The 24,547-nt window shown below is 52.5% G+C and overlaps 2 protein-coding genes across 5 annotated transcripts; both read right to left on the bottom strand.

The window, feature by feature from the left end:
• Nucleotides 1-4,281: 4,281 nt before the first annotated feature.
• Nucleotides 4,282-8,752, bottom strand: LOC137144754 (zinc finger protein 497-like). Its single transcript, XM_067535225.1, has 3 exons — nt 8,673-8,752; nt 6,868-7,178; nt 4,282-6,777 (listed from the first exon to the last, which is right to left on the bottom strand). The coding sequence occupies exons 2-3, from the start codon at nt 7,129-7,131 to the stop codon at nt 5,191-5,193; spliced, it is 1,851 nt and encodes a 616-aa protein (XP_067391326.1). The 5' UTR covers nt 7,132-7,178; nt 8,673-8,752; the 3' UTR covers nt 4,282-5,190.
• Nucleotides 8,753-14,290: 5,538 nt separating this feature from the next.
• On the bottom strand, nt 14,291-24,113 carry LOC137144762 (zinc finger protein 629-like). 4 transcript variants are annotated; one of them, XM_067535235.1, is made up of 4 exons: nt 23,847-24,113; nt 19,814-19,915; nt 16,529-19,377; nt 14,291-15,631 (listed from the first exon to the last, which is right to left on the bottom strand). In XM_067535235.1, exons 2-3 carry the CDS (start codon nt 19,878-19,880, stop codon nt 16,571-16,573), a joined length of 2,874 nt encoding a protein of 957 aa, XP_067391336.1. In that variant the 5' UTR covers nt 19,881-19,915; nt 23,847-24,113; the 3' UTR covers nt 14,291-15,631; nt 16,529-16,570. The 4 variants fall into 4 exon arrangements, with proteins under 4 accessions (XP_067391336.1, XP_067391335.1, XP_067391338.1 ...); XM_067535234.1 differs by having other exon boundaries at nt 14,291-15,529; XM_067535237.1 differs by having other exon boundaries at nt 14,291-15,529; nt 16,738-19,377.
• Nucleotides 24,114-24,547: the final 434 nt, after the last annotated feature.

Genomic DNA, 24,547 nt, shown 5'->3' with positions numbered 1-24,547 from the left:
ATCTATAATTTATTTTTTCCCAAGTCCTCCTATGGTGTGTCCCATTTTTACCTCGCCCTGGGATTGCCTGAATCCTCAGTCTCTTGTAAGACCGGTAATAGTTTTTGTTACAGTTTGGTGTATTTATTAGCACCCTGAAACCCTCCTCCATCCAGCAGAAGCGGTCAGTTTTTTTGGCACGCACTTTCCTTGGCTGGTTTGCGGGAGAGCCTCTGTATTTATCATGTGCGCCATGGCAAAGCCAAACGGCCTCTCCTAGGCCTCCATCCAAAGGGGTGAGCCCTCTGGGTTGGCCCATGAAGGAGAGGCGTGGGAGAGAACACACAGAGACATGCCACTCAGAAGTCTAACCCATCCTCTTTGCTTGTTAGCAGCTCACCCGTGAAATACATTAATCCTTATAAAAAAGGTCAGCCCTTTGTAGATTCCCAGGCCAGAAGAGACCGTTGGGATCAACTAGTCTGCCCCAGGCCAGAGAACTGCCCCAAAAAAATTCTTAGAGAAGATCTCTTAGAAAACCATCCAATCTGGATTTAAAAATGGTCAGTGAGAGAGATCCCAACACAACCCTTGGATTATTGTTCCAATATAATTACTCTCCCCATTAAAAATTGACACCTTATTTCCAGGCTGAATTTGTCTTAACATGAACTGCCAGCCATTGGATCGTCTCAGCCCTTTCTCTGCTAGACTGACGAGCCTGTTATTGAATATTTGTTCACTGTGTGGGTACTTAGAGACGGTAATCAAGTCACCCCTTAACCATTTCTTCGTTAAGCTAAATAGATTGAGCTCTTTTGTGTCTCACTATATGACTTGTTTTCTAATGCTTTCATCGGTCTTGTGGCTCTTCTCTGACCCCCTCCAATTTATCAACGTCCTTCTTGAATTGTGGACACCAGAACTGGACATAGGATCCAAGCAACGGTCGCACCGCTGTGTAATATGGAGGTAAAATAACCTCTCTGCTCCTATTGGATGTTTCCCTGTTTATACGTCCCAGCTCTTGTGGCCGAGTTACCTGGGAGTGCATGTTCAGCTGGTCGTCCATGATGACCCCCAAATCTTTCCCCTCCTCACAGTTTCCTCTTTCCCCAGGGAATCTAGTTTATGCAGCTGCTTCCCGCAGCTGAAGCTGGTGGAAAAACAGCAGGAGAGCCAAAGCAAACGGCTAAGATTTCAGTCTCCTCTGTTGGGTGCCACCTTCGACTGGCCTCAAGAGATGACTTGAGTCGATCTATCCTCTGCTAAGCCTGCTCACCCAGGTAGATCCTAGAAGGTGCAGGTTGGAAGGGACCCCAGGATGTTGTCTGCTCTCACCCCCTGCTCAAAGCAGGACCAACCCAACTAAACCATCCCAGCCAGGGCTTTGTCCAGTCGAGCCTTAAAAACCTCTAAGGATGGATATTCCACCACCTCTCTAGGTAACCCATTCCAGTACTTCACCACCCTCCCAGTGAAAAACCTTTTCCTGATATCCAACCTAGACCTCCCCCACTGCAACTTGAGACCACCTCACAAACCGACAAAACCATATTTCCATCGACCATCAGAATTTACAGCAAGGCAAAGTAAGACAAATGCTGCGTGGGAGCTTTTGGGGTTGACTGAAGGATATTTACTTTGTACATTCTGACCACTCGTATTTTAACAGTACGAAAGCTTGAATTGCCCCATCTCCTGTCATTACATAATGAGAGTTGTCCGGCCCCCAGGATGTCCCCTGACTGTAAAAGTTTAAATCGATACAAATAAAAAGAAAGCTGTAATTTAGCTCAACTGTGAAGGTTTAAAAATCCATAAAGATCAGAAATAAAATGCTTAAGACTAAACATGGATTTTAGCTGTCAAATACCAAAAGTGAATTCTGTCAAACCTAATTATGACTCTCTGGGCCACGGAGCTGTTGGAATTTCAGCCTGGCATGGCAATAAAGAGACACCCGTGACCCCATCACAAACGCATATACAAAATCAAAGCGTGTTCATTGGCTGGACGGCGTGATCACACCCTGCAAGTCCCTGCAAGATCCAGATAACCCACTGATGATTTCACAGCCATGAGCAATTTGTGGCTAGCTATTTTGGCCCCAGGAGGAAATTTCTGACTGCTTCAGGTTGGGGTTTCTGGAAAGGAATTAGATAAGCTCACGCCCCAACACAAGTTCCGATATCTGAGGTGCTTTGGTAGCCCGGTTTACAAGTAAACAGGTGTGAATCTGGAGTGAGTCAGTTATCTACCATGCAGTTTTCCAGGGGGCTGCTCAAGAGTTACAGCAAGGCAGATGGGATTATCTGGCCACGACCCCATTGCAGGCTAGGGATGACACCTGACTGAAGAATCTAGCTTCCACAGAAAGACCCATTCATGTCTCTCCCCTCAGCACTTATCTGGCATGAGTTTTGAAGCTCCTGGAGGGGGGAGGGGCAACAGAAAGGGGGTAGAATACACCAGATAACCCAGTCTGACTCCCAATCCTCACCCCTGGCTCTTACTCACTGGACCCCCACTCCCCTCCCACAGCTTGAGATGGAACCTAAGAGTCCTGGCTCCCAGCCCCCCCTGTTTTAACCACTAGACCCCACCCACCTCCCAAAACCAGGGGTAGAACCCAGGAGTCCTGGCTCTCAGCCCTTCCCTCCCCCAAGCAGAGTGGGCTGTGAAGGGTGTAAACGAAAGGAATATGTGGCTGCAGCATTTTATGCCTCTTCCTTTGCAAAGCCCCATGGGTAATAGCTCCTGCAGTGGGGCATTGTGGGAAGTGTAGTTCTGATTGCAGAAAGGAGAATAATTAGGATTTTGCCTCATTTCCAGGCAAATGTTCTCAGTGAGAACAGACCTGTCTTATCCCCCTGGAGCGAAGTGTTAATCCTGGAATCTAATAATGGCGATATAAATTCTGGGGCTCTCAATTAGATTTCACTGCCAGATACCCAGAAAAAAACTGTGACAGATAGGCTGGGACATTTCACTGCTGTAAGGAGGGGGAGTCAGGACTCCTAGGTTCTATTCCCAACTCCAGGTGAGTTCTTATGATTAGAGCAATCAGCTGTCACTAGAATTTAAGAGTCCTCATTATCAGGCCCCCTGTTCTAATCCACCAGGCCCCACTCGCCTCCACGAGATGGGGATAGAACCCAGGAGTCCTGGCTCTCAGCCCCCTGCTCTAACCACTAGATCCCACTCCCCTCCCAGAGCTGGGGAGAGAAACCAGGAGTCCTGGTTCCTAGTCCTCCCCCCTACCAACCTAACCTCTGATGGGAAGGGGGCTTGCAGGACAGGTGTAGCTGTGCCATCTCTCACTCCCCTCCCCCTGTTCCTGTCCCGTGCTGGGCTTCTGCCCTGCCAGTTGGTTCTGATCCAAACCCCGGACAGCTGGCCCCCAGCTGGAGGAGTCTGTCAGTCTGGACTCACCTGACCTCCACCTCCAGGGGCCCCAACTCGAGAACCAGAGATAGTGAGACCTGGGGCGGGTACGCCAAGGAACGGGGACCTCCACGAGACGGGTAGTAAGAGGAAGGTGGGGGGAGGGGAGCAGGTAAGGCGGTAACTCAAACGGGGCATGGGGTGGGGAGGAAGAGGCATGTTGACCCATACCCCACTTTCTGGCCCAGATTCCAAGCTCCTGACTTGGGCAATATCCTTCAGTGAGGGAAAGCTTCTGATACCACGGTGATGGGCTGTGGAGTGTGAAATCTGAAATAGAGAGAGGGAGGGAGTATATGCAGATAGATAGACAGATAAACAGATGATGAGAAGGGTGTATGGGGATAGACAGACAGATAGATCATATGGGGATAGATAGGGTAAATTACACTGAAATTAATGGACTAAGGGCCAGATCCTCAAGGCTGTTTAGGCACCTAACTCCCATTGATTTCATTGACTTAAGCAGGAGCTAGGTGCCTAAATGCAGTTGAGGCCCTGAGCCAGAGGGCACAGTTTTCCAAAGTGCCTATGGGAATTAGGCGCTCCAGCTCCCACATGAGATGGGGGTCACACCCAGGGCTTGGCCTCCTAGGCCCTACAGTAACACAAGTAAACACTAACGAGTTTGAAACTGAGGCTTCTGACTCCCCCCAGGCCATTCTGACAACGTTGCCTGGGCACCTCACCATTTGGGGTAGTTTGCTGTGTGGGGGGCACGGATTCCAATAGGTTGGCGCCTTGTTGGGGGGAGCCTGAGTCTAGACCGACTGTCCTTGACACAGATGTCTGTGCATCTGCTGGTGCGTGTCAGGGATGGTGTCTGACACCCCCCACGGACCATCTTAGCACATGTTGACATTTCACATTAGTATTTTATTCCAGTAGCACCAAGATCAGGGCACCCGTCCTGCCAGGTGCTGCACGGACTATGACTGGGCTCAGGGCCCCCCTTGTGCCGGTCACAGCAGAGCCCACAGGAGACACGGACAAAACAACGAGCGGGAGGGACTGACAGGAGAAGCTGCTTGCCCAAGGTCACCCAAGAAGCCGGTAGCTAAGCTAGGAATTGAACCCAGGAGTCCTGGCTCCCAGCCCTACCCTCCGGCTCTAACCACTAGACCCCACTCCTGTTCCCAGAGAAAGGGAGAGTACCTGACTCTCTAGCTTGACCTCACCCTGCCTCAAACTAGAGCCACGGCCCATATTTTTAGGCAAGGCTCCTCATGAACTGACGGAGTCACATTCCAAGGGTTCTGGTGGATTCTCGGTCATTTGGTGTCATTAAACAACAACCTGGTGTCTCTCTCCAAGACGCCCTAGCTCACCCACCAGACACAGGCTGGATGCAGGAATCACGGGGCGAGGTTCTCCGGTCGGTAAAGCCGACTAGATGATCACAGCGGTCCCTTCTGGCCTTGGAGTCCATGAACCTATTGATCTTCCATGGGTGCCGTGTCTCTGTGACTCATATGAATGGATTAGAGCTACCCCTAGCTTCTTAGCCATCTATGCGCCCCACCCAAAGCTACAACCTACCCCCTCATCGTCCCTTCTGGCCAGATCCAGGACATCCTCCAGTCCAGGCCACTTATTGTAACTTCTGGCTCCTCCGCCCTCCTGTTCCCCCATGGCCCTAAAGATCCATGATCCCCAAGGCACAACAAGTGCCATAAATAGCCCCACCGCCTCCGGCCGTGCCCCTCTACAGACATTGCCAATGGAGCCCCACCGGCCCCAGCTGCTCCGCCCCGCCCTGCCCACTCAAGCATGGAGTTTCTGGTGGGTGCGTAGGTGGGTCCGAGCCCGGAAGCTCTTCCCGCACTGGGTGCAGGGGTATGGGCGCTCCCCGGTGTGGGTTCGCAGGTGCTGCTGGAGGTTGGAGCTGACGGTGAAGCTCTTGCCACAGTGGGGGCAGCGGAAGGGCCTCTCCCCGGTGTGGGAGCGCTGGTGGATGAGGAGGTGGGTGCTGACGGCGAAGGCTTTCCCACACTGGCCGCACTGGTAGGGCTTCTCGCCGCCGTGAGTCCGCTGGTGCTGGGTCAAGTTGGAGCTGCGGCTGAAGGCCTTCCCACATTGGCCGCACCGGTGCGGCTTCTCGCCTGAATGGGCCCGCTGGTGGCGCGTCAGGTTGGAGCGCAAGCCAAAGCGCCGCCCACACTGGGAGCACTGGTGAGGCTTCTCCTCGCTGTGGCTGCGCCGGTGCTGGGCCAGCTTGGTGGCCTCAGCAAAGCCGGCCCCACACTCGGCGCACCGGTACGGCCGCTCCTCCGTGTGCCCCCGCTGGTGCACCAGCAGCTGGGAGCTGACGCCGTAGGCCTTACCACAGATGCCGCAGCGGTAAGGACGCTCGTCCGCGTGCCGGCGCCGGTGCCGGGCCAGCTGGGAGCGGGCGGCAAAGGTTTGGCCACAGCGGGCACAGGTGTGGGGCTCGCCGGCCGGGTGGCAGGCCCGGCGGTGCTGAGCCAGCCGCCGGGCGTGGCGGAACGCCCGCCCACAATCGGCGCACTGGTGCAGCTCGGTGCAGCGGTGTGTCTCCTGGTGACGCTGGAGATTGGCTTTCTGGCTGAAGCCACGGCCGCACTGGGAGCACTGGTAGGGCCGTTCCCCTGTGTGGGTCAGCTGGTGCTTTGCCAAATTCGACCGCTCACAGAACCCTTTGCCGCACTGCGGGCACCGGTGGGGCTTCTCGGCCAGATGACTCTTGCTGTGCTGGGCCAGGGCCGAAGCGGTTCTGTAGGCCTTGCCGCAGTCGGTACACTGGTGCGGCCTGTCCGCCAAGTGGGCCTGGCGGTGCCGGTTGAGGGTGGAGCTCTGGCCGAAGGACTTGCCGCAATCCGGGCACCTGTAGGGGCGCTCGCCTGTGTGGGTGCGTTGGTGCTTGACGCAGGCCGAGCTGCGGGAGAAGGCTTTGCCGCATTCGCCGCAGCGGTACGGGCCCTCCCCAAGAGGGGCCTGGCAAGCAGGGGCGGAAGGAGTTACCAGCTTGATGACTTCATCCGTCTTGGCATTGGGCAACAGTATCAGGGGCAAGGGTTCCCCTGGGGCTTTCACATCGACATCCCCGTTGAGGGGCTCCATCTTGGCCATGGTCATCCATGTTGAATGTCCCTCCTGGGTCGTCAGGTCAACCTCCCCACTGGGTGGCACCATTCTGCCGCCTTCAGCCTCCTCCTCCTCTTCAGTCTTAGGGATAGGCAATGAATCTGAGGCCAAGCACCCTGGTTGGCCTGTCCCAGGAACGTCCCCGTTTGGAGGCATCATCTTGGCCATAGTCATCCACGGTGAACATCCCTCTTGGGCCTTCATGTCAACATCCCCGTTGAGAGGCTCCATCTTGGCAGCCGCCTCCTCCTCAACCTTGGTCAAGCACATTGCGGTCCAAGGTTGCCCTTGGGCATTCACAAGAACCTCTGCATCAAGGGGCGCCATCTTGCCAGCCTCCTCCTTGACCATAGGGACAGTCGGTGAGAAGGAAGCTGAACATCCCCATTGGGCCTTCCCAGGAAGGTCCATATTGGGAGTACACGTGTTGGCCACAGGCATCCATATTGCATGTCCCCCGTGGGCCTCCACAGCAACATCCCTGTTGAGACGCACCATCTTGATGACTGCCTCCTCCTCGGCCTTGGAGCTGGTCAATGACACCGAGGTCAAGCATCCCCCTTGGGTCTTCCCAGGAACATGTCCAGTTGGTGGCGCCATCTTGGCATCTCTGGTGTCCTCCTCCTGCTGGCATCTGTGCCCATGACCTGAGAAAAAGAGAAGGGGGTGCTGAGTAAAAGGGCCCCCAGAGAACGCCCACTACGCACGGACATCTAATTCACGGGGGAGGGACCAGGGTCTGGTGACAGAAGGAGAGAGACATCGGATTGGGGATGGTTGCGCTCACCCTCCTGGGTGATCCAAGACACACAGGGGGCTCTGTCTGGAGAGAGATGGTACACATTGGGGACACATGCCTTAGAGAGGAGACGGACAAGAGGGCATGATTCTCCATCCATCCACCCACCCACATACATGCCCATATCACCTACTCCCATACACACCTCTCTACCCATCTCTCTCCTCATACACACCCCCATCTATACATCCATCCCCACACAATCCCTCTCTCTGTCCCCCATATACCTCTCTATCTAGCCATCTATCCCCATACACCTTTTTATCTAATCGTCTATATATCCATCCATCCATCCCCAAACACACCCACCCATCTATCCAGCCAGCCAGCCAGCCCCACACACACCCATCTATCCATCCATCCATCCCCCCCACACAGACCCATCTATCCAACCAGCCAGCCAGCCCCACACAACCCTGTACCTATCCCATCAATCCCCACACTTTTCTCCATCATTCCACATACATTCCTCTACCTATTTATCTATCTATCCCCATTAGCCACTCTCCATCCACCCATCAGCTCCCATACACCTCCCTCTGTCCCCATACACTCCATCTATCGAGATCTCTATTCCCATATAATATCGCTATCTAATCTGTCTATCCATTCCCACACACTTCTCTCCCTCCAGCTCTCTATATATCCCCTGCACATCATCCATCTATCCCATACACCCCCCTGTATCCGTCACCCAACACAGCCCCTTTCTCTTTATCTATCTATACATCCATCCATCCCCACCTCTATCTCTCTCTCTATGCATATATATACACACACAACCACACACCACATCTATCTGTCTCTACACTAATACTAATTCCTCTACCTACCAACCCAGCTGGGTTCTGCAACCCCTCACCCTGAAATCCCGTCACTGCAACGCCCTAGCGTACAGCACACTCTCTGACACCCTTCCACTCCCGGGATAAAGGGTTGCAGGATGGACAGACAGTGTCCACTGGGATGGATAGGGGTGTGCATGGGGGCAGCTACACATATATGACATGGGCAGATGGACAGATACAGGAGCACGTTTGGGCATGGATGATGGGGACAGAGGGGTGTGGGGATGGATGGATGATGGGGACAGAAGGATGCGGGGATGAATGGGGAGAGAAGGGTTTCGGGATGGATGGAAGATAGGGACAGAGGGGTGGGTGGCTGATGGGGACAGAGTGGTGCGGGGGGGGGGATGGATGATGAGGGCAGAGGGCTGGGTGGGTGCATGGGCGGCTGATGGGGACAGAAGGATGCAAGATTGAATGGATGATGAGGGCAGAGGGGTGCGGGGATGGATGGATGGATGGATGGACGGATAACGGGGAGGGCAGATTCTCACCCAGGCAGCCCCCGGCCCTGGCTCTGGGTGCGCGGCCCCTGGCGGGGCTGGTGGCGGCGGGAGCCGTGTGCGTGGGGGCGGGTCCCGGTCCCGGTTCCATGCAACGAGCTCAGACCCCGCTCCCCTCCAGTGCAGCGCGGCTCCAGTCCGGGGTCAGGATGCGGATTCGGATCCCCATTCAGATTCGGAACGGAAGCAGCCGCAGATAAAACAGGGCCGCCTCCGGCCCAGCCCTCTGCAAAGCGCCATGGGGAATGTAGTTTTCCAGGCAAGGGATTGTGGGACGGGTAGTCCCACCGCTTGTGTCAATGGGACCCAGGAGTCTTGTCATTCAGCCACCCCCCTCCCCGTGCTCTAACCCAGAAGACGCTGCCTACCCCCTCCCAGAGCCCGAACCCAAGACTCCTGATTTCCCCGCGTTTCCAGCCTTTCCTCGGGACTCCGGTACTGTGAGCTTCCCCATAGCAGTGCCCCAGAGGGACTCGCTGCAGTGATCTTCTCCACAGCAGTGCCTCATCTGGGCTTTTCTGCCCCAGTACCCTACCAGCGCCCATCCAGCCCCCTGTCCCGCCCCCTCCATGTTGCCAGAATCAGACCCACAGTCCCATCTTGCCTAGCAGTCAGTACACGATGCTGCAGAGAATTGCTGGAGATCCCTTAGTGAACAGTTTGAGAATAACCTCCCCCAAGAGGAAATTTATTCCAAACCCCTATATTTCAAGCTGGGTTTATGCCCAGTATTTCCTTGCAAGAAGCCTTGGCTAGTTTTCTGATCCTGACTATTACAAACATGGATGTTCCGTCTGCTTATATGAAATACCCAGTCCTTATGGAAATCTTGCCAAACCTGTGGACTCTATATCATGTGGGGGTGAGTTCCGCAGGTTATCTGCCTGCTCAGATTCCCTGGAATCTTCTGCTCAGATAACACATGCACAGCCCCGCCTTCCCTCTAGCAGGGGGCAGCCCTGCTCTTTCTCTCTCTCTCTATCACATGCACGCACACATACAATTCAGGATATATACACATTGTTTCGTCTCAAAAAATCACTGCACACTTTCTACAAAGGCAGAGGGAAAGTCCAAAAACACGGATTATCAGAAGCTAGCACAATTCATTGTCCATATACCTCTTCTCATACAATGTGTGTGTATTTGCATGTGCATGCACCCCTATCGCAGCAGATCAGGGTCACGTTTGTGTGTGTTTTGCATACTCACTAGCATACACACACACATTCATATTTCCAACCCCATACACATCTACAACATGTACTTTTAATCACATACTCAATATACATAGTTGTAATCACCCACCCAATATTCATCTTTCTACTCTCTCATACAAACACATGCACAGTTTATATTTAAACCGAGACTCACACACGCATGGCCTTGATAGTGTTCGATTTCTACTTCTTTATAATTTAGATGGATATTGAGGTTTATTTTTAAGCATTTTTTTTTTTTACTTTTATCCATTTAAATTTTCACAGTTGTGCAAAATTATGGAGTTTAATCTTTTTTCCTCCAATTTGTATCAATTTAAATGTTGACAATTGCGGGAAATTAAGGAGAGCAAGGGGGGTGGGGAAGGGGGTCAGACAATAATTATTTAATGACAGTAGATGTTGAGATTCAAAAAGTTTAAAGCTTTACAACCATTAACACAGAAATTGTCAACATCACGTCAAAATTTACTTAAATCAAACTCTAATTAATTCTCTAGCAGCATTTTTCTTACTTTGCATATCTGCCAATTTTGATTTGCGATGGAAATAGTTTTCTGTTGCGTTGTGTGTGTATATGGTGAAATCGACATTTGCAGACATTTACCGATAAAAATCCAATCCTTGCAAGTCTGGACAAATGCAATTCATATTCTAATCTCACACACAGATATGCAATGTATATTTTGAAGCACACACATTTTATATTCCTAATCTCACACAGACACACATAAATAACTCACGTGTCTAATCTTGCACACATATAGACACAAACATATAGACTGTGTTTTTAGTCACACATACACACAGTTCATATAGCTATTCTCACACACGTCTGTGTGGGTTTATCTATTTGATGGCGGGGTTGTCTGTTTTTCATTGCTGCCCATCATTACTGTATCTGGGTGCCTTCTGCCTAAAATCAATAGCCCTAGCGGATTTCATGCATTCTCCAGCACGTCGTTCTTTTGAGCATGAAAGCTCTGCTAGCAACATGCTTTGCTTTGGTGTTGCTTGATTTATTTGCTTGGCAAGACAAGGTGGGTGAGGTAATATCTTTTATTGGACAAGCTTCTGTTGGCGAGACAAGCTTTTGAGCTTACACAGAGCTCTTGAGGTTATTTGCTTGGGGTTATTTTCAGGGAGCTTTTGAATATACGGGATATCAAGGTTGATCCATCACACTACAGGTGAACTCCTGCCCCCATTGCACTCAGTGGGAGTTTCGCCCTAGATCTCCATGCACATATACACACTAACAAACTCCAGCCTTCTTGATTTTTCTCTTATCAAACTTTAACTTCTATCCTCTCACAACAGAAAAGCCAGAGTCCTCCGTCACCCACAGGTTGGTTCCATTCCCAGAATACAGGGCAAAGTCATTTACAATACACTGCTCATTCACAGAGCTAAAAAGGAGACATTACTATGTGAAGGCTACCACGACATGAATCACACACATAAATAAATCAGTCATTTCCAACAGCCTAGCCACACTTATTCTGGTTCTAAGAGTGGAGGCTTATATGCTTTACCCGCGAGAGTAGTGAGTGTTTAGCCCTGAGTCTATAGAGAATGAGTGCAAGAGACACTAGACAAGTAGACGACGAGACAGACAAGTAGAGAGAGAGAAGGGTACGTATGTGCTGGATAGGTAAAAACACTATAATCTGATAGATAGATAGATAGATAGATAGATAGATAGATAGATAGATAGATAGAATCTAATGAGACAGACAGACACAGAGTGTATTATTGATAGAGGGATAGAATTCATGTACCCAGTGTAACCTACTGTCAATGCAGCTGTAAAATGTCCAGGTCAGGTGGCTGGGGCTGAAAGCACAGCTCAGAGTCCCCTTGCCCCACAGCAGCATTGGCAAACGAGTGATCAGTTAGCACCCACATCCACCGAGACAGGGGAGTGCACCCTAGACAGCGGTTTTGGCCTCTGGGGACTAGAAGCAGTCACAGAGAATCTCCTAGACGTTCACACGCTTCCAATCTACACTGATCTGGTTCTGGTTTTGTTTTTCTTTTTTAAAGCCCAGTCTTGCTTGCATTAACGCCATTTCCATAACGGGCAAAAAACCCAGCAGCAGCATTGCCACAAATCTGCCACGTACTCCTTTGAGGTTGTATAATGCTGGCCTCTGGCATTAGAGGGACTACAGCATTTAAAGGCGCAGTACCCTTCCCAGCCAGTAGTAGTGCTAGAACGGTCCTGTCCCTGGGGTGGGACACCACCGCAGGGGATGTCTGGCACTACAGGGTGGCGCTGTCGGCAGCAGAGAGAAGGCCTAGAGCAGGAAATATAGGGCTCAGTTGGGGGGGTCATACGATTCAGCCCCACAGAGGTAGAGAACTAGACTGATTTTGATGGTCCATCTGGCTTCCTTTATCCTCCAGCACACACTCCAGGGCCAAGCTGGCCTCTAGCAATTGGGGGGAGTGAAATTCTGCTTCGTTTTTGCACTAGACAGTACAAATTCAGCGGGTTTTTTGGCTGGAGGAAATTTACCAGTTTGAGTGGATGTGGCACAGGGATGACACGAAAGGTTGTTCTCCTCAGACACTATCAATAAAACTGTAATATCCAGGGCATGGTTCTCCCTGGCCCATTACCTCATGGAAGAGTTAGACAGAGAAAGAGAGAAAGGGAAAAGCTGGGGAAATTCTTAGTTCCATTGTCTTCAGTCTTGTGAAGCAAAAGCTGGAATCTCAACTTTTCTCATCCATCAAAAGTTTTTCATCAACATTTGAAATGACAACAAACAACTTGCAACTTTCGAATTTCGATCTCCTCTGTCAAAATGTCAAATGTGGTTGATTGCAATGTTTCTTCACCCCAATTTAGAATCTCAAAACATTTCATACGTTCACATTTCTCATCCGTATTCAGTACTTTGATCTTTTCCATGAGAATTTTGAATATCATTGAATTCTTTTCACTTGCAGTTGAAAATTCCAGCGAATTTTTTTGTCAATTTCAAATTCCAAGAAAATATTTTCGACATTTCAAATTTTGGTATTTTCATCCAGATCTCATTGTAGTATTTTCATCAGAAATTGAATTAAAACATTTTCATCAACCCTTTGAATGTCAATAAAAATGGTCAAAAAGGTCCAATTTCAATAAAAACATTCATCAATATTTCTACAAAAAAAATTCATCCATGTTTTGAATTTCAGTATTTTTCATCAGAATTTTTAATCTTGCTGACATTTTTCCTCAAAAATTTGAATTGCATAATTTTTCATCCACACTTCAAATTTTAGTGAAAACATTCATCAGCATTTCAAATTCACACAAAAAAAACTTTCTTGGACATTGAAAATTTCTGTTTTCCATCAGAACTTCAAATGTCATTGAAATATTTTCATCACAATTTAAAATTCTACTGAATTTTTTCATCAATTTCAAATTTTAGAAAAAGTTTTCATTGACATTTCAAATTGGGACATTTTTCATCAAAATCTCAAATCCCTTAGAAATTTTTTCACCAAAATTTGAATTCCAACATTCTCATCGCTGCCTCAAATATCAATGAAAATTTGCATCAAAATATCAAATTTCCATGAGAACTTTTCAGCCACCTTTCAAGTTTTGATATTTTCCATACCAATTTTGAGTACCAACAAACTTTCCTCCTCACAAAGTCACTATCACAAGTATTTCAACAAAATATTTCCAGTGACAGTAAAAATGTTGCTATTTTCCATTAGAATTTTGAATCTCAAATCCCATGCAAAAATTAAAATTCCAATGACATTTTCCATCAATTTCAAATTTCAACAAAACATTTTCATTGACATTCCAACTCTGATTTTTTATACCGTGATGGCAAATCTCACTGAATTTTTTCTCAATCAGACTTTGAAATTCCAGTGAAGTTTTACATCAGTTTCAACAAAACATATGTTATCAACATTTTGAATTTTGACATTTTCCAGTAGAATTCTGAATCTCACTGAAATATTTTCTATCTACATTTCTCATCACATGTCAATGGTTGTAAAAATTCATATCCCAGTAAAACCAGTCATATTTCAATGGAAGTTTCAACAACAACAAAAAAGTCATTACATTTCAAATTTCACTGGAGTCAGAGAGTGGAACAAAAATTCCACCCCCAAAAAATGTGGGGAGGTGGAATTTCTATCCCATTTCACTAACAGCCTCCAAAACTGACAAATATTTGTAAAGCAGAATCATAGAATCATAGAATATTAGAGTTGGAAGGGACCTCAGGAGGTCATCTAGTCCAACCCCCTTTTGAGGGGAATAAATTTGTTTTGACATCATCTCTATGCACCAAAAAGAAGCAGAGGTCGTAAATTAATCGTATTTATTATCCAGATTGTGGTAACGTCTATGAGCACCAGCCATGACCTATGACCCCACTAGCACCCCCAGTGCTAGGTGGTGTACAGACATAGAACAAAAGAGCTTACAATCTGATGCCTGCACCGTGCCCCTTATGCATGTGTCGGGGACTTGGGGGGTAAGTCCTGGCCACTGGAATCTGGATCAGTCCCAGTGTACGGGATAGCATGAAATGAACAAGGAGCCAGTTTGTAGCTTCAGAAGAGAGAGGCCTAACCCTGCTTGCTTTTCAAGGGACCTGATCCTTGATTTTAATGTCCGGGCCTCCCCATGGCCTCTCTACTCAGTCCGGAGCAGTAGCAGCTTGGACTCCATGGGTCCTCTTCCATAGTTGGCAGAATCACACAGAGGAGGACACAGGAACACCTGCCCCAGAACAGAGCAATGGGCCCATCTACCCTGGTATCCCACCTCTTTCAGTGACCATCCCAGCTGCTTCAGAGAAAGGCAGATCAATGCCCCCTTTTCTCCCCAGTGGACAATACTGGAATATCTTGCCCCCCAGGGAAAAGAAGATTCCACTTAACCCCCAGTAGTTCATACCCAAGTAGGATGGGTTTCATTTCCCTCCTCTCCAATTATTGCTTATTTCTGTGTAAATAATGGATTTTTTGGTTCAATGGCCATTCGGAAAACTTGGAGGGAAGAAAAATTCCGTTTTTTGGGTCAAAACTGAATGTTTTTTAAATGTTGGGCAAATGCGAAGTTGAAAAAAAGTCCCATTTGGGGGTCAGACAAAATGTTTTGTTTTGCTTTTGAGCCTTTTTTTTTTTTTTTAAATGCTTTTGAGTTGTTCTTTTAATCAAGTCGAGAGTTTTTAAACCAAGTGTCATTGTGAATCAGAACCGTGAAATGTTTTCACTTTTTCGGGATTCTTCTGAGGGATTTTTCCAACTGAAACGATTTGCTAAAACTGACGAGAAGCCGCAAGATGTTTTACTGTATCCGGATGTTTCACTCCCCAGAAGGGTTTCAGGCAAAAAATGGCTCCCGGCTCTAGTTATTCCAAAACCCTCTTGGACTGTCACAACTTTGAATGCCCACATTATCCTTAGCAATGTTCAATCCTTATTCTTTTTATTTTATTTTTAATTCTAGGTTCTGTTCTTATGTAGTGGCAGGTAGTTCCCCTGGCTGAGTGGTGCATGGAGCGAAAACAACACATCCCTGGATCAGCTTTCAAACCGTTGCCATTGCAGTTGGAGGGAAGTTTCCCCCCTGGATTCCTCCAACGCCGGGAGCTGAAATACACGTTTAATCGAGTGAAAGGATTAGGGGAGGAGATCTCAAAGCGCTTCACCAAGGATTCTGGTATCTGTAGCCCTGTTTTACAGATGGAGAAACTGAAGCACAGAGAGGTGATGTGATCTGTCCTGAGGCCACCCAGCAAGCTAGTGCAGAGCCAGGGATGAAACCCAGAAGTCCTGGCTCCCAAGCCCCTCCCCTCCCCAGCGCTGACCTATTAAACTCCACTCCCTTCCCAGAGCTGAGGATAGAACCCAGGCGTCCTGGCTCCCAGTACACTACCCCTTAGGCCACATTGCCTCCCACGTTTGACTGGAGGCCTGGAAAGGCTGCTGTACAGAGGAAGAGACTTCGGCTGCCTGGAGAGGTGAGGGGAACCCGACCCATAAGCACCTAAATGAAATTTGTGAGAACAAAGGGCTCTTGGATCTAGCAGACAAAGGCCATATGGGAGCCAGTGGCCAGGAGGGGAGGAGAGAGAAATTCCAAGTGGGTAGAAGAGAAAATATTTTGCCGGGGGGGGGCGGGAAGGAGTTGGGTAACAGCTGTATGGGGATGGCTGACTTGGTACGGTAATGCAGCCACCTCTGGGGTGGGGCAGCTGGGGAACAGACACAAAGCGACACCACATGGGGAAGGTTCGCCCCCCCCCCCCCAATGAAATCGGATCCCTCAAACGGATCCCAATGTGATCTAAGTCAATTCCCTCTAATGTATCTCAGTTCGATCCCCTGCAAACCCAGGTTCCTCCAGATCCCAGCACAATCCCTGCAAAACCAGCTGCCCCAGAGCCCAGAGCAACCTATCCCACCGCCAAGCAAATCCCAATATCAGCCACTCCCATGTCCCTCAACCTCCACTTCCTCACCCCCAGTCTCCTGCCCCTAGGCCCTCAAACTTTCACGCCCCACCAGCCACCCATGATCCAGCCGGGGCCCCCTCCCCGCCCTGGTCAACTCCCTGTCCCCCAGCCCAGCCCCTAGCTACAAACCCACCATCTCCACCCGTGGGGTGCTCGTCAAGTGCCCTCAGCGGCCTCACACCCTGTCCCCCAAGTGGTTCTGGAGATGTTGCAGCAGGACAGAACCCCCCTGGGAGCCTTTGCCACATTCCGGGCGCGCCAGAGACATCCCCCCGTCCTGGCACGCGGCCAGGCCGCGGCCCGAGGGCTGGAGGCGCGGCCGAACCGGAGCCGAGCCCTCACGGGAACTGGGAGGAAAAGAGTTGTCTGCCGCCTGGATCCTTGGGCCCCGACCGGCCACGTGGTTTCCGTGGCGCAAGAGGACAGCAGAGATCTCGGCACAGCTTTTGCGACTCTTCTCCCCAGGCCCGACCGGCTCCACTCCAGCGTGGACCTCCCGGTGCCGTGCCAGGGCCGCCACGTCCGGGAAGCCACGCCCGCACTCTGGGCACCGGAAGGGCTTGGGGTGGGAGGCCAGGTGGTGGGAGAGACCTGAGCCCTCGGCAAAGCTCTGGCCGCAGTCGTGGCACTTGTAGGGCTCAGTGGCCAGACGCCGGATGAGGCTAGCCATTTCCCCCGAGCCATGGCGGCTACCGCGAGCTGCACCATCGGGGGAGGGATCCACCCCACCATGGCCTCTTTCATGGATATCTAAATCCGAGCCGTCATACAAGGGCTCCCCCATGGCGTGGCCTCCTTCGTGGCCACCAGAAGCCGAGCAGTCGTGGCAGGGCTTGGCCACGGTGTGGCCTCTCTGGTGGGCACCTAGAGCCGAGCTCCCGCCAAACCCCTGTCCACAGTCCGGGCACCTCAGCTTTTCCCTGATGTGGTTCCTCTGGTGCTGGGTGAGGGCGGAGATGTCGCCAAAGCTTTGCCCACAGTCGGGACACTTGTAAAGCTTTTCACGCATGTGGGTGATCTGGTGTCGGGTGAGAGCTGTGCTGTCCTTACAGCTCTGCCCGCATTCCGGGCAGATGCACGGGGCATGGATCTCCTGGTGCTCGGCCAGCGCTGCGCTGTCTCCAAAGCTTTGCCCACACTCACTACAGATGCAAGACGCATGGATCTCCTGGTGTTTGTCCAATGCTGCGCTGTCCCCGAAGCTTTGCCCGCAATCGTTGCAGATGCAAGACACGTGGGTTATCTGGTGCTTGGCCAACGCTGCGCTGTCTCCAAAGCTTTGCCCGCAGTCGGTGCAGATAGAAGACGCATGGATCTCCCGGTGTTTGTCCAATGCTGTGCTATCTCCGAAGCTTTGCCCACACTCACTACAGATGCAAGACGCATGGATCTCCTGGTGTTTGTCCAATGCTGTGCTGTCTCCAAAGCTCTGCCCGCAATCATTGCAGATGCAAGACACGTGGGTTATCTGGTGCTTGGCCAACGCCGAGCTGTCTCCAAAGCTCTGCCCGCAATCGGTGCAGATACAAGGTGCATGAGTCTCCCGGTGCTTGGCCAACGCTGAACTGTCTCCAAAGCTTTGCCCACACTCGTCGCAGACACAAGCCTCCCGGCCGTCCCGGAGCACCCTACCTGCCGCCCCACCACTATGCCCTTCCTCCTGGTGCCGGCGCAGCGCCTCGCCCTCGGCGAAGCGTTGGCCGCACTCGTGGCACACGTGGGGCCGCTCCTCCATGTGGATGCGCTCGTGGGTGATGAGGTTGGAGCTCTGGCTGAAGGCCTTGCCGCACTCCCCGCACCGGTAGGGCTTCTCCCCGGTGTGGGTGCGGCGGTGCTGGATGAGGTGGGAGCTGCGCACGAAGCTCTTCCCGCACTCGGAGCACTGGTAGGGCTTCTCGCCGGTGTGGATCCGCTGGTGCCGGATCAAGGTGGAGCTCATGCCAAAGCTCTTCCCGCACTCCCCGCACCGGTAGGGCTTCTCGCCCCGGTGAATCCGCATGTGCAGGGTGAGGTTGGAGCTGAGGCTGAAACTCTGCCCGCATTCGGCGCAGGCGTAGGGCCGCTCTTCGGTGTGGCAGCGCTGGTGCCGGGCCAGGGCCGAGCTGAGCCCGAAGGTCTTGTGGCAGGTGGGGCACTTGTAGGGCTCCACGCCCATGTGCAGCCGCTGGTGCTTCACCAGCGTGGCGCTGTGGCCGAAGCTCTTCCCGCACTGCAGGCATTCGTAGGGCTTCTCGCCGGTGTGGGTGCGCTGGTGCTGGATCAGCTCCGAGCTCTGGATGAAGGTCTTTCCGCACTCGGTGCACCGGAAGGGCTTCTCCCCAGCGTGGATCTTCTGGTGCTTGACCAGGTTGGCGCTCTGGGTGAAACCTTTGCCGCACTGGGCGCACTTGAAGGGCCGCTCGCCCGTGTGGGTGATCTGGTGTTGGATGAGGTCGGAGCTGCGGTAGAAGCTCTTCTTGCAGTCGCCGCACTGGTAGGGCTTCTCGCCGGTGTGGGAGCGCTGGTGCTTGATGAGGTTGGTGCTCTGGCTGAAGGCCTTGCCGCACTCCCCGCACCGGTAGGGCTTCTCCCCGGTGTGGGTGCGCTGGTGCTGGATGAGGTTGGAGCTCCAGCTGAAGCTCTTCCCGCACTCCGAGCACTGGTAGGGCTTCTCGCCGGTATGGGTGCGCTGGTGCTGGACCAGGTGGGAGCTCTGCGTGAAGCTCTTCCCGCACTCGGTGCACGTGTTGGGGCGCTCGCCGGTATGGATGCGGTGGTGGCGCACCAGCTTGGACCACTGGGTGAAGCTCTTGCCGCACTCAGTGCAGATGTAGGGGCGCTCGCCCTTGCGCTGTGGTGGGAGAAGGGGCCGGGAGGAGGACGAGGGGGGGTCGAGAGGGGGAGGACAGCCAGCTGGGCTCCCGGAAACGTTCTCCCACCGCCACTTGGGGCCAGCAAGCTTGAGATCCTGGGGAGGCTTGTCCTCCGGCGACGTCCGCTCTGCTGAGGGAAAGGGAAAGGGAGAGAGATGGTAAGAATGCGTCAGGATTCCTGGATTTTATCCCCAACTCTACTAGGAGAATGGGGTCTAGTGGTCAGAGAAGGGGGGGCAGGGAGCCAGGACTCCTGGGTTCTCTCCCTGGTTCTGGGAGGGGAGCAGGGGCTGGTGATTAGAGCAGGGGGCTGGGAATCAGGATTCCTGGGTTCTCTCCCCAGCTCTGGGAGGGGAGGGAGGGGGACCTAGTGGTTAGAGCAGTTAAGGTTACATTCACCTACAGGACCAGGGATAGAACCCAGGTGTCCTGGCTCCCAGCACCCCCTCCCGTGCTCAAATCCACTAGGACCCTAGTCCCCTTCCCGGGAACCCAGAAGCCCAGACTCAGTTTATTCCTGGACTTTCTCCAAGCCAGTCTCTCTAATTCCTCATCTGTGTGGGTACCTCCTGAGATCTCCCTTTCCTTGGAGCCCTGGAGATCCCGGACGCTCGGCTCTTCCTCTCTCTCCATCCGGGTGGTCACAGCAGGAGAAGAATCTGGATAATCTGCACATGAAGAAAAGAAAAACAGATAATTACACAGGGAGGATAGAACCCAGTGGTCCAGGCTCCCTGCTTTAACCTTTTAGACCCTGCTTCCCCCCACCCCAAAGTAAGAGAGAACCCAGGAGTGTTGGCTCCCAGCCCCCTCCCCCCACCACTCTAACCATTAGACTCCACTTCCCTTTCAGATCCCTGATCCCCCACATGTCAGTGGGGTCCCCCCGGATTTACACAGAGGTCACTGAGATCCAAATCTGCCCCGACGCCTGATTCTGGTGAGAAGTGGAGTAGAACAACCCCAGGATCCTGCAGTTCTGCCCTCCCTGCCTGGGCTGTTCAAGCGAAATTTACAGCCCTCGTCAAGTTTCCATGCAGGTTTTTTTTAAATCTTCAAAACAATTTGAGCCCATTAGCTAATTAATCCTCCCCAGAGCACTGTGAGGTAGGTATTCTTAGCCCTGTTTGACACACCGGGAGCTGAATCAGAGCTACGAACTAATTTGCCCAGGGGCACACGATGAGTCAGTGGCAGGGCTGATATTTCGGCGCTGAAATCCCTGGCTGCAAGTCATGTGCCCGGATCACACCTCAGAGGCACTGTCACCCAGATCAGAACCCAGTCCTGGCTGCACGGGCATCAGTAGGGTCACTCCGGATTTACGGTCGGGTCAGCAGAGATCGGAACCTGGCCCTGACTTCCTTATAAACAGATTTAGGCGCCGTGCTTTAAAGCCTCTACTTTGGACACTTGGATTTTTGCCTTTAAAAGGCTGACAACACCTTTTTTTTAAAGCCAAGTAACAGCCTGGAGACTCTTTAGTCAACTATTATTATGGCTGATATTACAGTCACACCATTCTGCAGTGAATTATGCAGACCCCGACTGAGATTGGGGGCCCACTGATGTGCCAGGTACTGCACAAACCCAAACTGAGACCAGGCCCTGTTGTATAGGGTGCTACACTACAGAAGCCCCCCTGCAGACCCCACTACCCTCCCAGACCTCAAGATAGGAACCAGAAGTCCTGACTCCTAGCACCACCGGCTCTAACCCACTAAACCCCACTACCCTCTCAGAGCCGGGGAGAGAACCCAGGAGTCCTGGCTCCCACCCTCTCTTGCTCTAACCACTAGACCCCCCTCCTTCCCAGAGCCATGGAGAGAACCCAGGAGTTCTGACTCCCAGCTCCCCCTGCTCTAACCCACCAGACCCCATCCCACTCCCCTCCCAGAGATGGGGAGACAACCCAGGAGACCTGACTCCCAGCCCCACCAGATCTCACTCCCCCACCAGAGACAAGGAGAGAACCCAGGAGTCCCCCGCTCTAACCATCAGACCTTACTCCCCTCCCAGAGCTGGGGCTAGAACCCAGGAGTTGTGGCTTTCACCCACCAGCTAGAAGGACAGATACAATAAAGGGCTTTGGATGAGCGTAGCTTTTTCAACCCATCTGTGCCAGTTTCAGCATCGCTCCTTCCCATGCAGCCGTCTACTGTTTTGGGGAGGAAAAGCGGGAAATGCACAAAGCGACGTTGCTGCAAACCACAACCACCCAGCAACGCTTTTGCCTGGGCCTCCAGCGAATCCAAGAAGACAGGAGGTGGACAGGACGCCTGCCGAATGGCTGTTGGTGTAGTGACCATCCTCTGTATTTATCCTCATCGAGAGGTCGGGCGGGAAGGGCCCTTAGACTGTCTAGTCCAGGACGAAGTGTTATCTAGACCATCCCTGCCAGGTGTTTGTCTGACCTGCTCTCAAAGACCTCCACTGACGGAGATTTCACAACCTCCTCTGGTGATTTGTTCCAAAGCTGAACGACCTTCACCGCTAGGAAGTGTTTCCTAATGTCCAACCTAAATCTCCCTTGCTGCAATTGGAGGCCCTTCCTTCTTGTCCTGCCACAGAGAATAAGGAGAGCAATTTATCTCCCTCCTCTTTATAACAAGCTTCTATGTACTTGAAAACTATCCTCATGTCCCCCCCTCAATCTTCTCTTCTCCAGACCAAACAAGCCCAGGTTTTTGCAGTCTTTCTTCACAGGTCATGTCTTCTCGACCTTTCCTCCTTTTTGTTGCTCTCCTCTGGACTTTCTCCGGTTTGGCCACCCCTTTCCCGAAGTGCGGCGCCCAGAACCAGAGCCAGGACTCCAGCTGAGCCCTCACCAGCGCTGAGCCAGTGGAAAAATTCCTTCCCGCATCTTGCTTACAAGACTCCTGCTAAGACACCCCAGAACTATGTTTGCTTTTTTTGCAACTGCATCCCCTTGTTTACAACCACTGGCTCCTTTTCCGCAGGACTCGCTCCTCGGCAGGCTCTGCTCATTTTGCATTTGGGCAACGGATCGTTCCCGCTTCTTTCCACTCGTCCTGATTGAATTTCATCCGATTCAAGAGTCGTGCCTAGAACGCACCTGACTTCCTGTGTAACCCACGCTGGAGAATTGCTCCTGCTTTCCCCAGCACTTTTGTTTGGCTAAAGCGAGAGGGCAGCCAGTCTAGACTGGAAGACCTCAAGAGACAGAAAACCCACCCCTGCCTGTAAGAGTTTGTTCCCATAGTTAATCGCCCACAGCGTTCACACTGCGGGGCCTTATTGTGCACTGGAATTGGTTTGCTTTCTCTGCGAGCCACAGATTTTTCATTTGGCTGCTAGATTCAAGAGCTCTTCAGTAGCCAGGATTGTTGCTGATCCACAGGAATCGAGTTGCTTCTCCCTCTTCCTTCGGAGAAGCTAACCGGCCGTGCACTTTAAGTCTCTCCCTGCTGGGTGTTTTCTCCAGCCCTAGACTCTTTTTTGTGGGTCCTCAATGTCCGGACACTGTCACCAGAAACTGCCTGTTCTACTTCAGGGGCAGTCGCCAGGGCAGGGCGGTGCAACCACCACCCAGCTCTCGTTAATACAGCCGAGGCGCAAATTAGCCCTTTGTGTCACCTGGAGCTCACCTTGTGTTGTCTGGCTATTGTGAACCCAAATCCTTTTCAGAGTCACTGCTTCCGAGGAGTCAGTTCCCACTGCCCTCCCCAAACCACAGAGAGAACCCAGGAGTCCTGGCTCCCAGCCGCCCCCCTGCTCTAACCCACTAGACCCCACTCCGCTCCCAGAGCTGGGGATAGAACCCAGGAGTCCTGGCTCCCAGCCCCCCACTGCTCTACTCACTAGACCCCACTCCCCTCCCAGAGAACCCAGGAGTCTTGACTCCTGGTCAAGCAATGTTGTGAGGCCTCTCTGAACCCACTCCACACCTGGAATCGCAGACCGCAGCCCTAGACACAGTGCCCCCAGGACAGTTCCGCAGTCTCCCCCAGAGAGGGGAAATCAGCTCCCTACGCCGCGCGTCTCCAGCGTCTCTTTGCACCGGACACCGCAGGATGGCACCAGAGACATTCGGCGGCATTTTAACCCAGATCAACAACACCTCATCCACCAAGGGATTAGCAATGACTGTCCCGCCCCCACCGCCGCTACTTGAGGAGCAACGGGAAAGATGGGCAAGGTTTGAACATGTGCGTTTCTGGGAGAACCAGCACCCCTAACCCCCACTGACTGGGTGGAGAGGACCCTGCTTGGCTCAGCTAGACAGACCCCCCCACCAGGGAGGGCTGGGAGCCGGGACGCCTGGGTTCTACCCCGGCTTTCAGTGTAGAGTGGGGTCTTGTGGTTAGAGCAGAGGGAGCCAGGACTCCTGGGTTCTCTCCCCAGCTCGGGGAAGGGAGTGGGGTCTAGTGGGTTAAAGTGGGGGGCTTGGAGCCTGAACTCCTGGGTTCTACCCCAGCTCGGGAAGGGGAAGGAAGTGGGGCTGGAAGCCCGGACTCATGGGTTCTCTCTTCCGCCGGGAGGGGAGTGAGGTCTCGTGCAGTAGAGCTGCGCCTCCCTCTGACGCTCCCCACCTTCACCTCCCTCTATTGTTCCCGCTGTGTCCGGGGCCCCACTCACCGCTCCAGCCGGCGCTGCCCGGGGAGGGGAAAGGGAGGCAGGGCGGGACGGGGAGCGCGGTGCCCCCCGGGCGCCCCCTCGGGCTCGCAGCCGGGCGGGGCCGGGGCTGGGCCGGGGCTCAGGCAGGGTGACTGGCGAGCGGAGGAAGGTCCCTTTACGTATCCTGTCCCCAACCCACCCACCCGCTTACGCTACTTCCCGCTCCCGCCTGCTCCCGGAGCCAGAAAGGAAGCTCTATGGTAGCGAGCCAGCGAGCCCCGCGGTGGGTTCGAGCCCCACCTCCGCCAGGGGCCGCGGATGGAGTCCGCACTCCTGGGTTTTCTCCTCGACCCTGGAAGGGGAGGGGGACTGCAGGTTGCGAGTGGGAGCCAGGACCTCGGGGTTCTCTCCCCAGCTCAGGGTGGCGGGGGGCAGTGGATTAGAGCAGAGGGGCTGCAAGTGGGTACTGGGTGTATCCAAAAATACAAACTTTTCTGTATTTCCTTCTCCTACACACCCGAACAATCCCATTTGTGTCTCATGACAAGGTGTAACTGGGGAGGGAAATTTGAACTAAACAAAATGGGGGATCAGGAATTAGTTGCTGTGAGTGGACACATTAGACCTCACTCCCCCCCGGGGTAGAACCCAGGAGTCCTGGCTCACCCATCCCGGCTGTAACCACCAGACCCCCCTCAGTCCGAGGATAGAACCCAGGAGTC

The sequence above is a fragment of the Emydura macquarii genome, unplaced genomic scaffold (genome assembly GCF_026122565.2).
Source record: "Emydura macquarii macquarii isolate MOO-44397 ecotype Brisbane River unplaced genomic scaffold, CSIRO-AGI_Emac_v2 contig_3485, whole genome shotgun sequence".
In the NCBI taxonomy this organism is placed as follows: Eukaryota; Metazoa; Chordata; order Testudines; family Chelidae; genus Emydura; species Emydura macquarii.
Note: the sequence above shows the minus strand (reverse complement) of the source record. Positions and strands in the feature narration are given on the sequence as shown.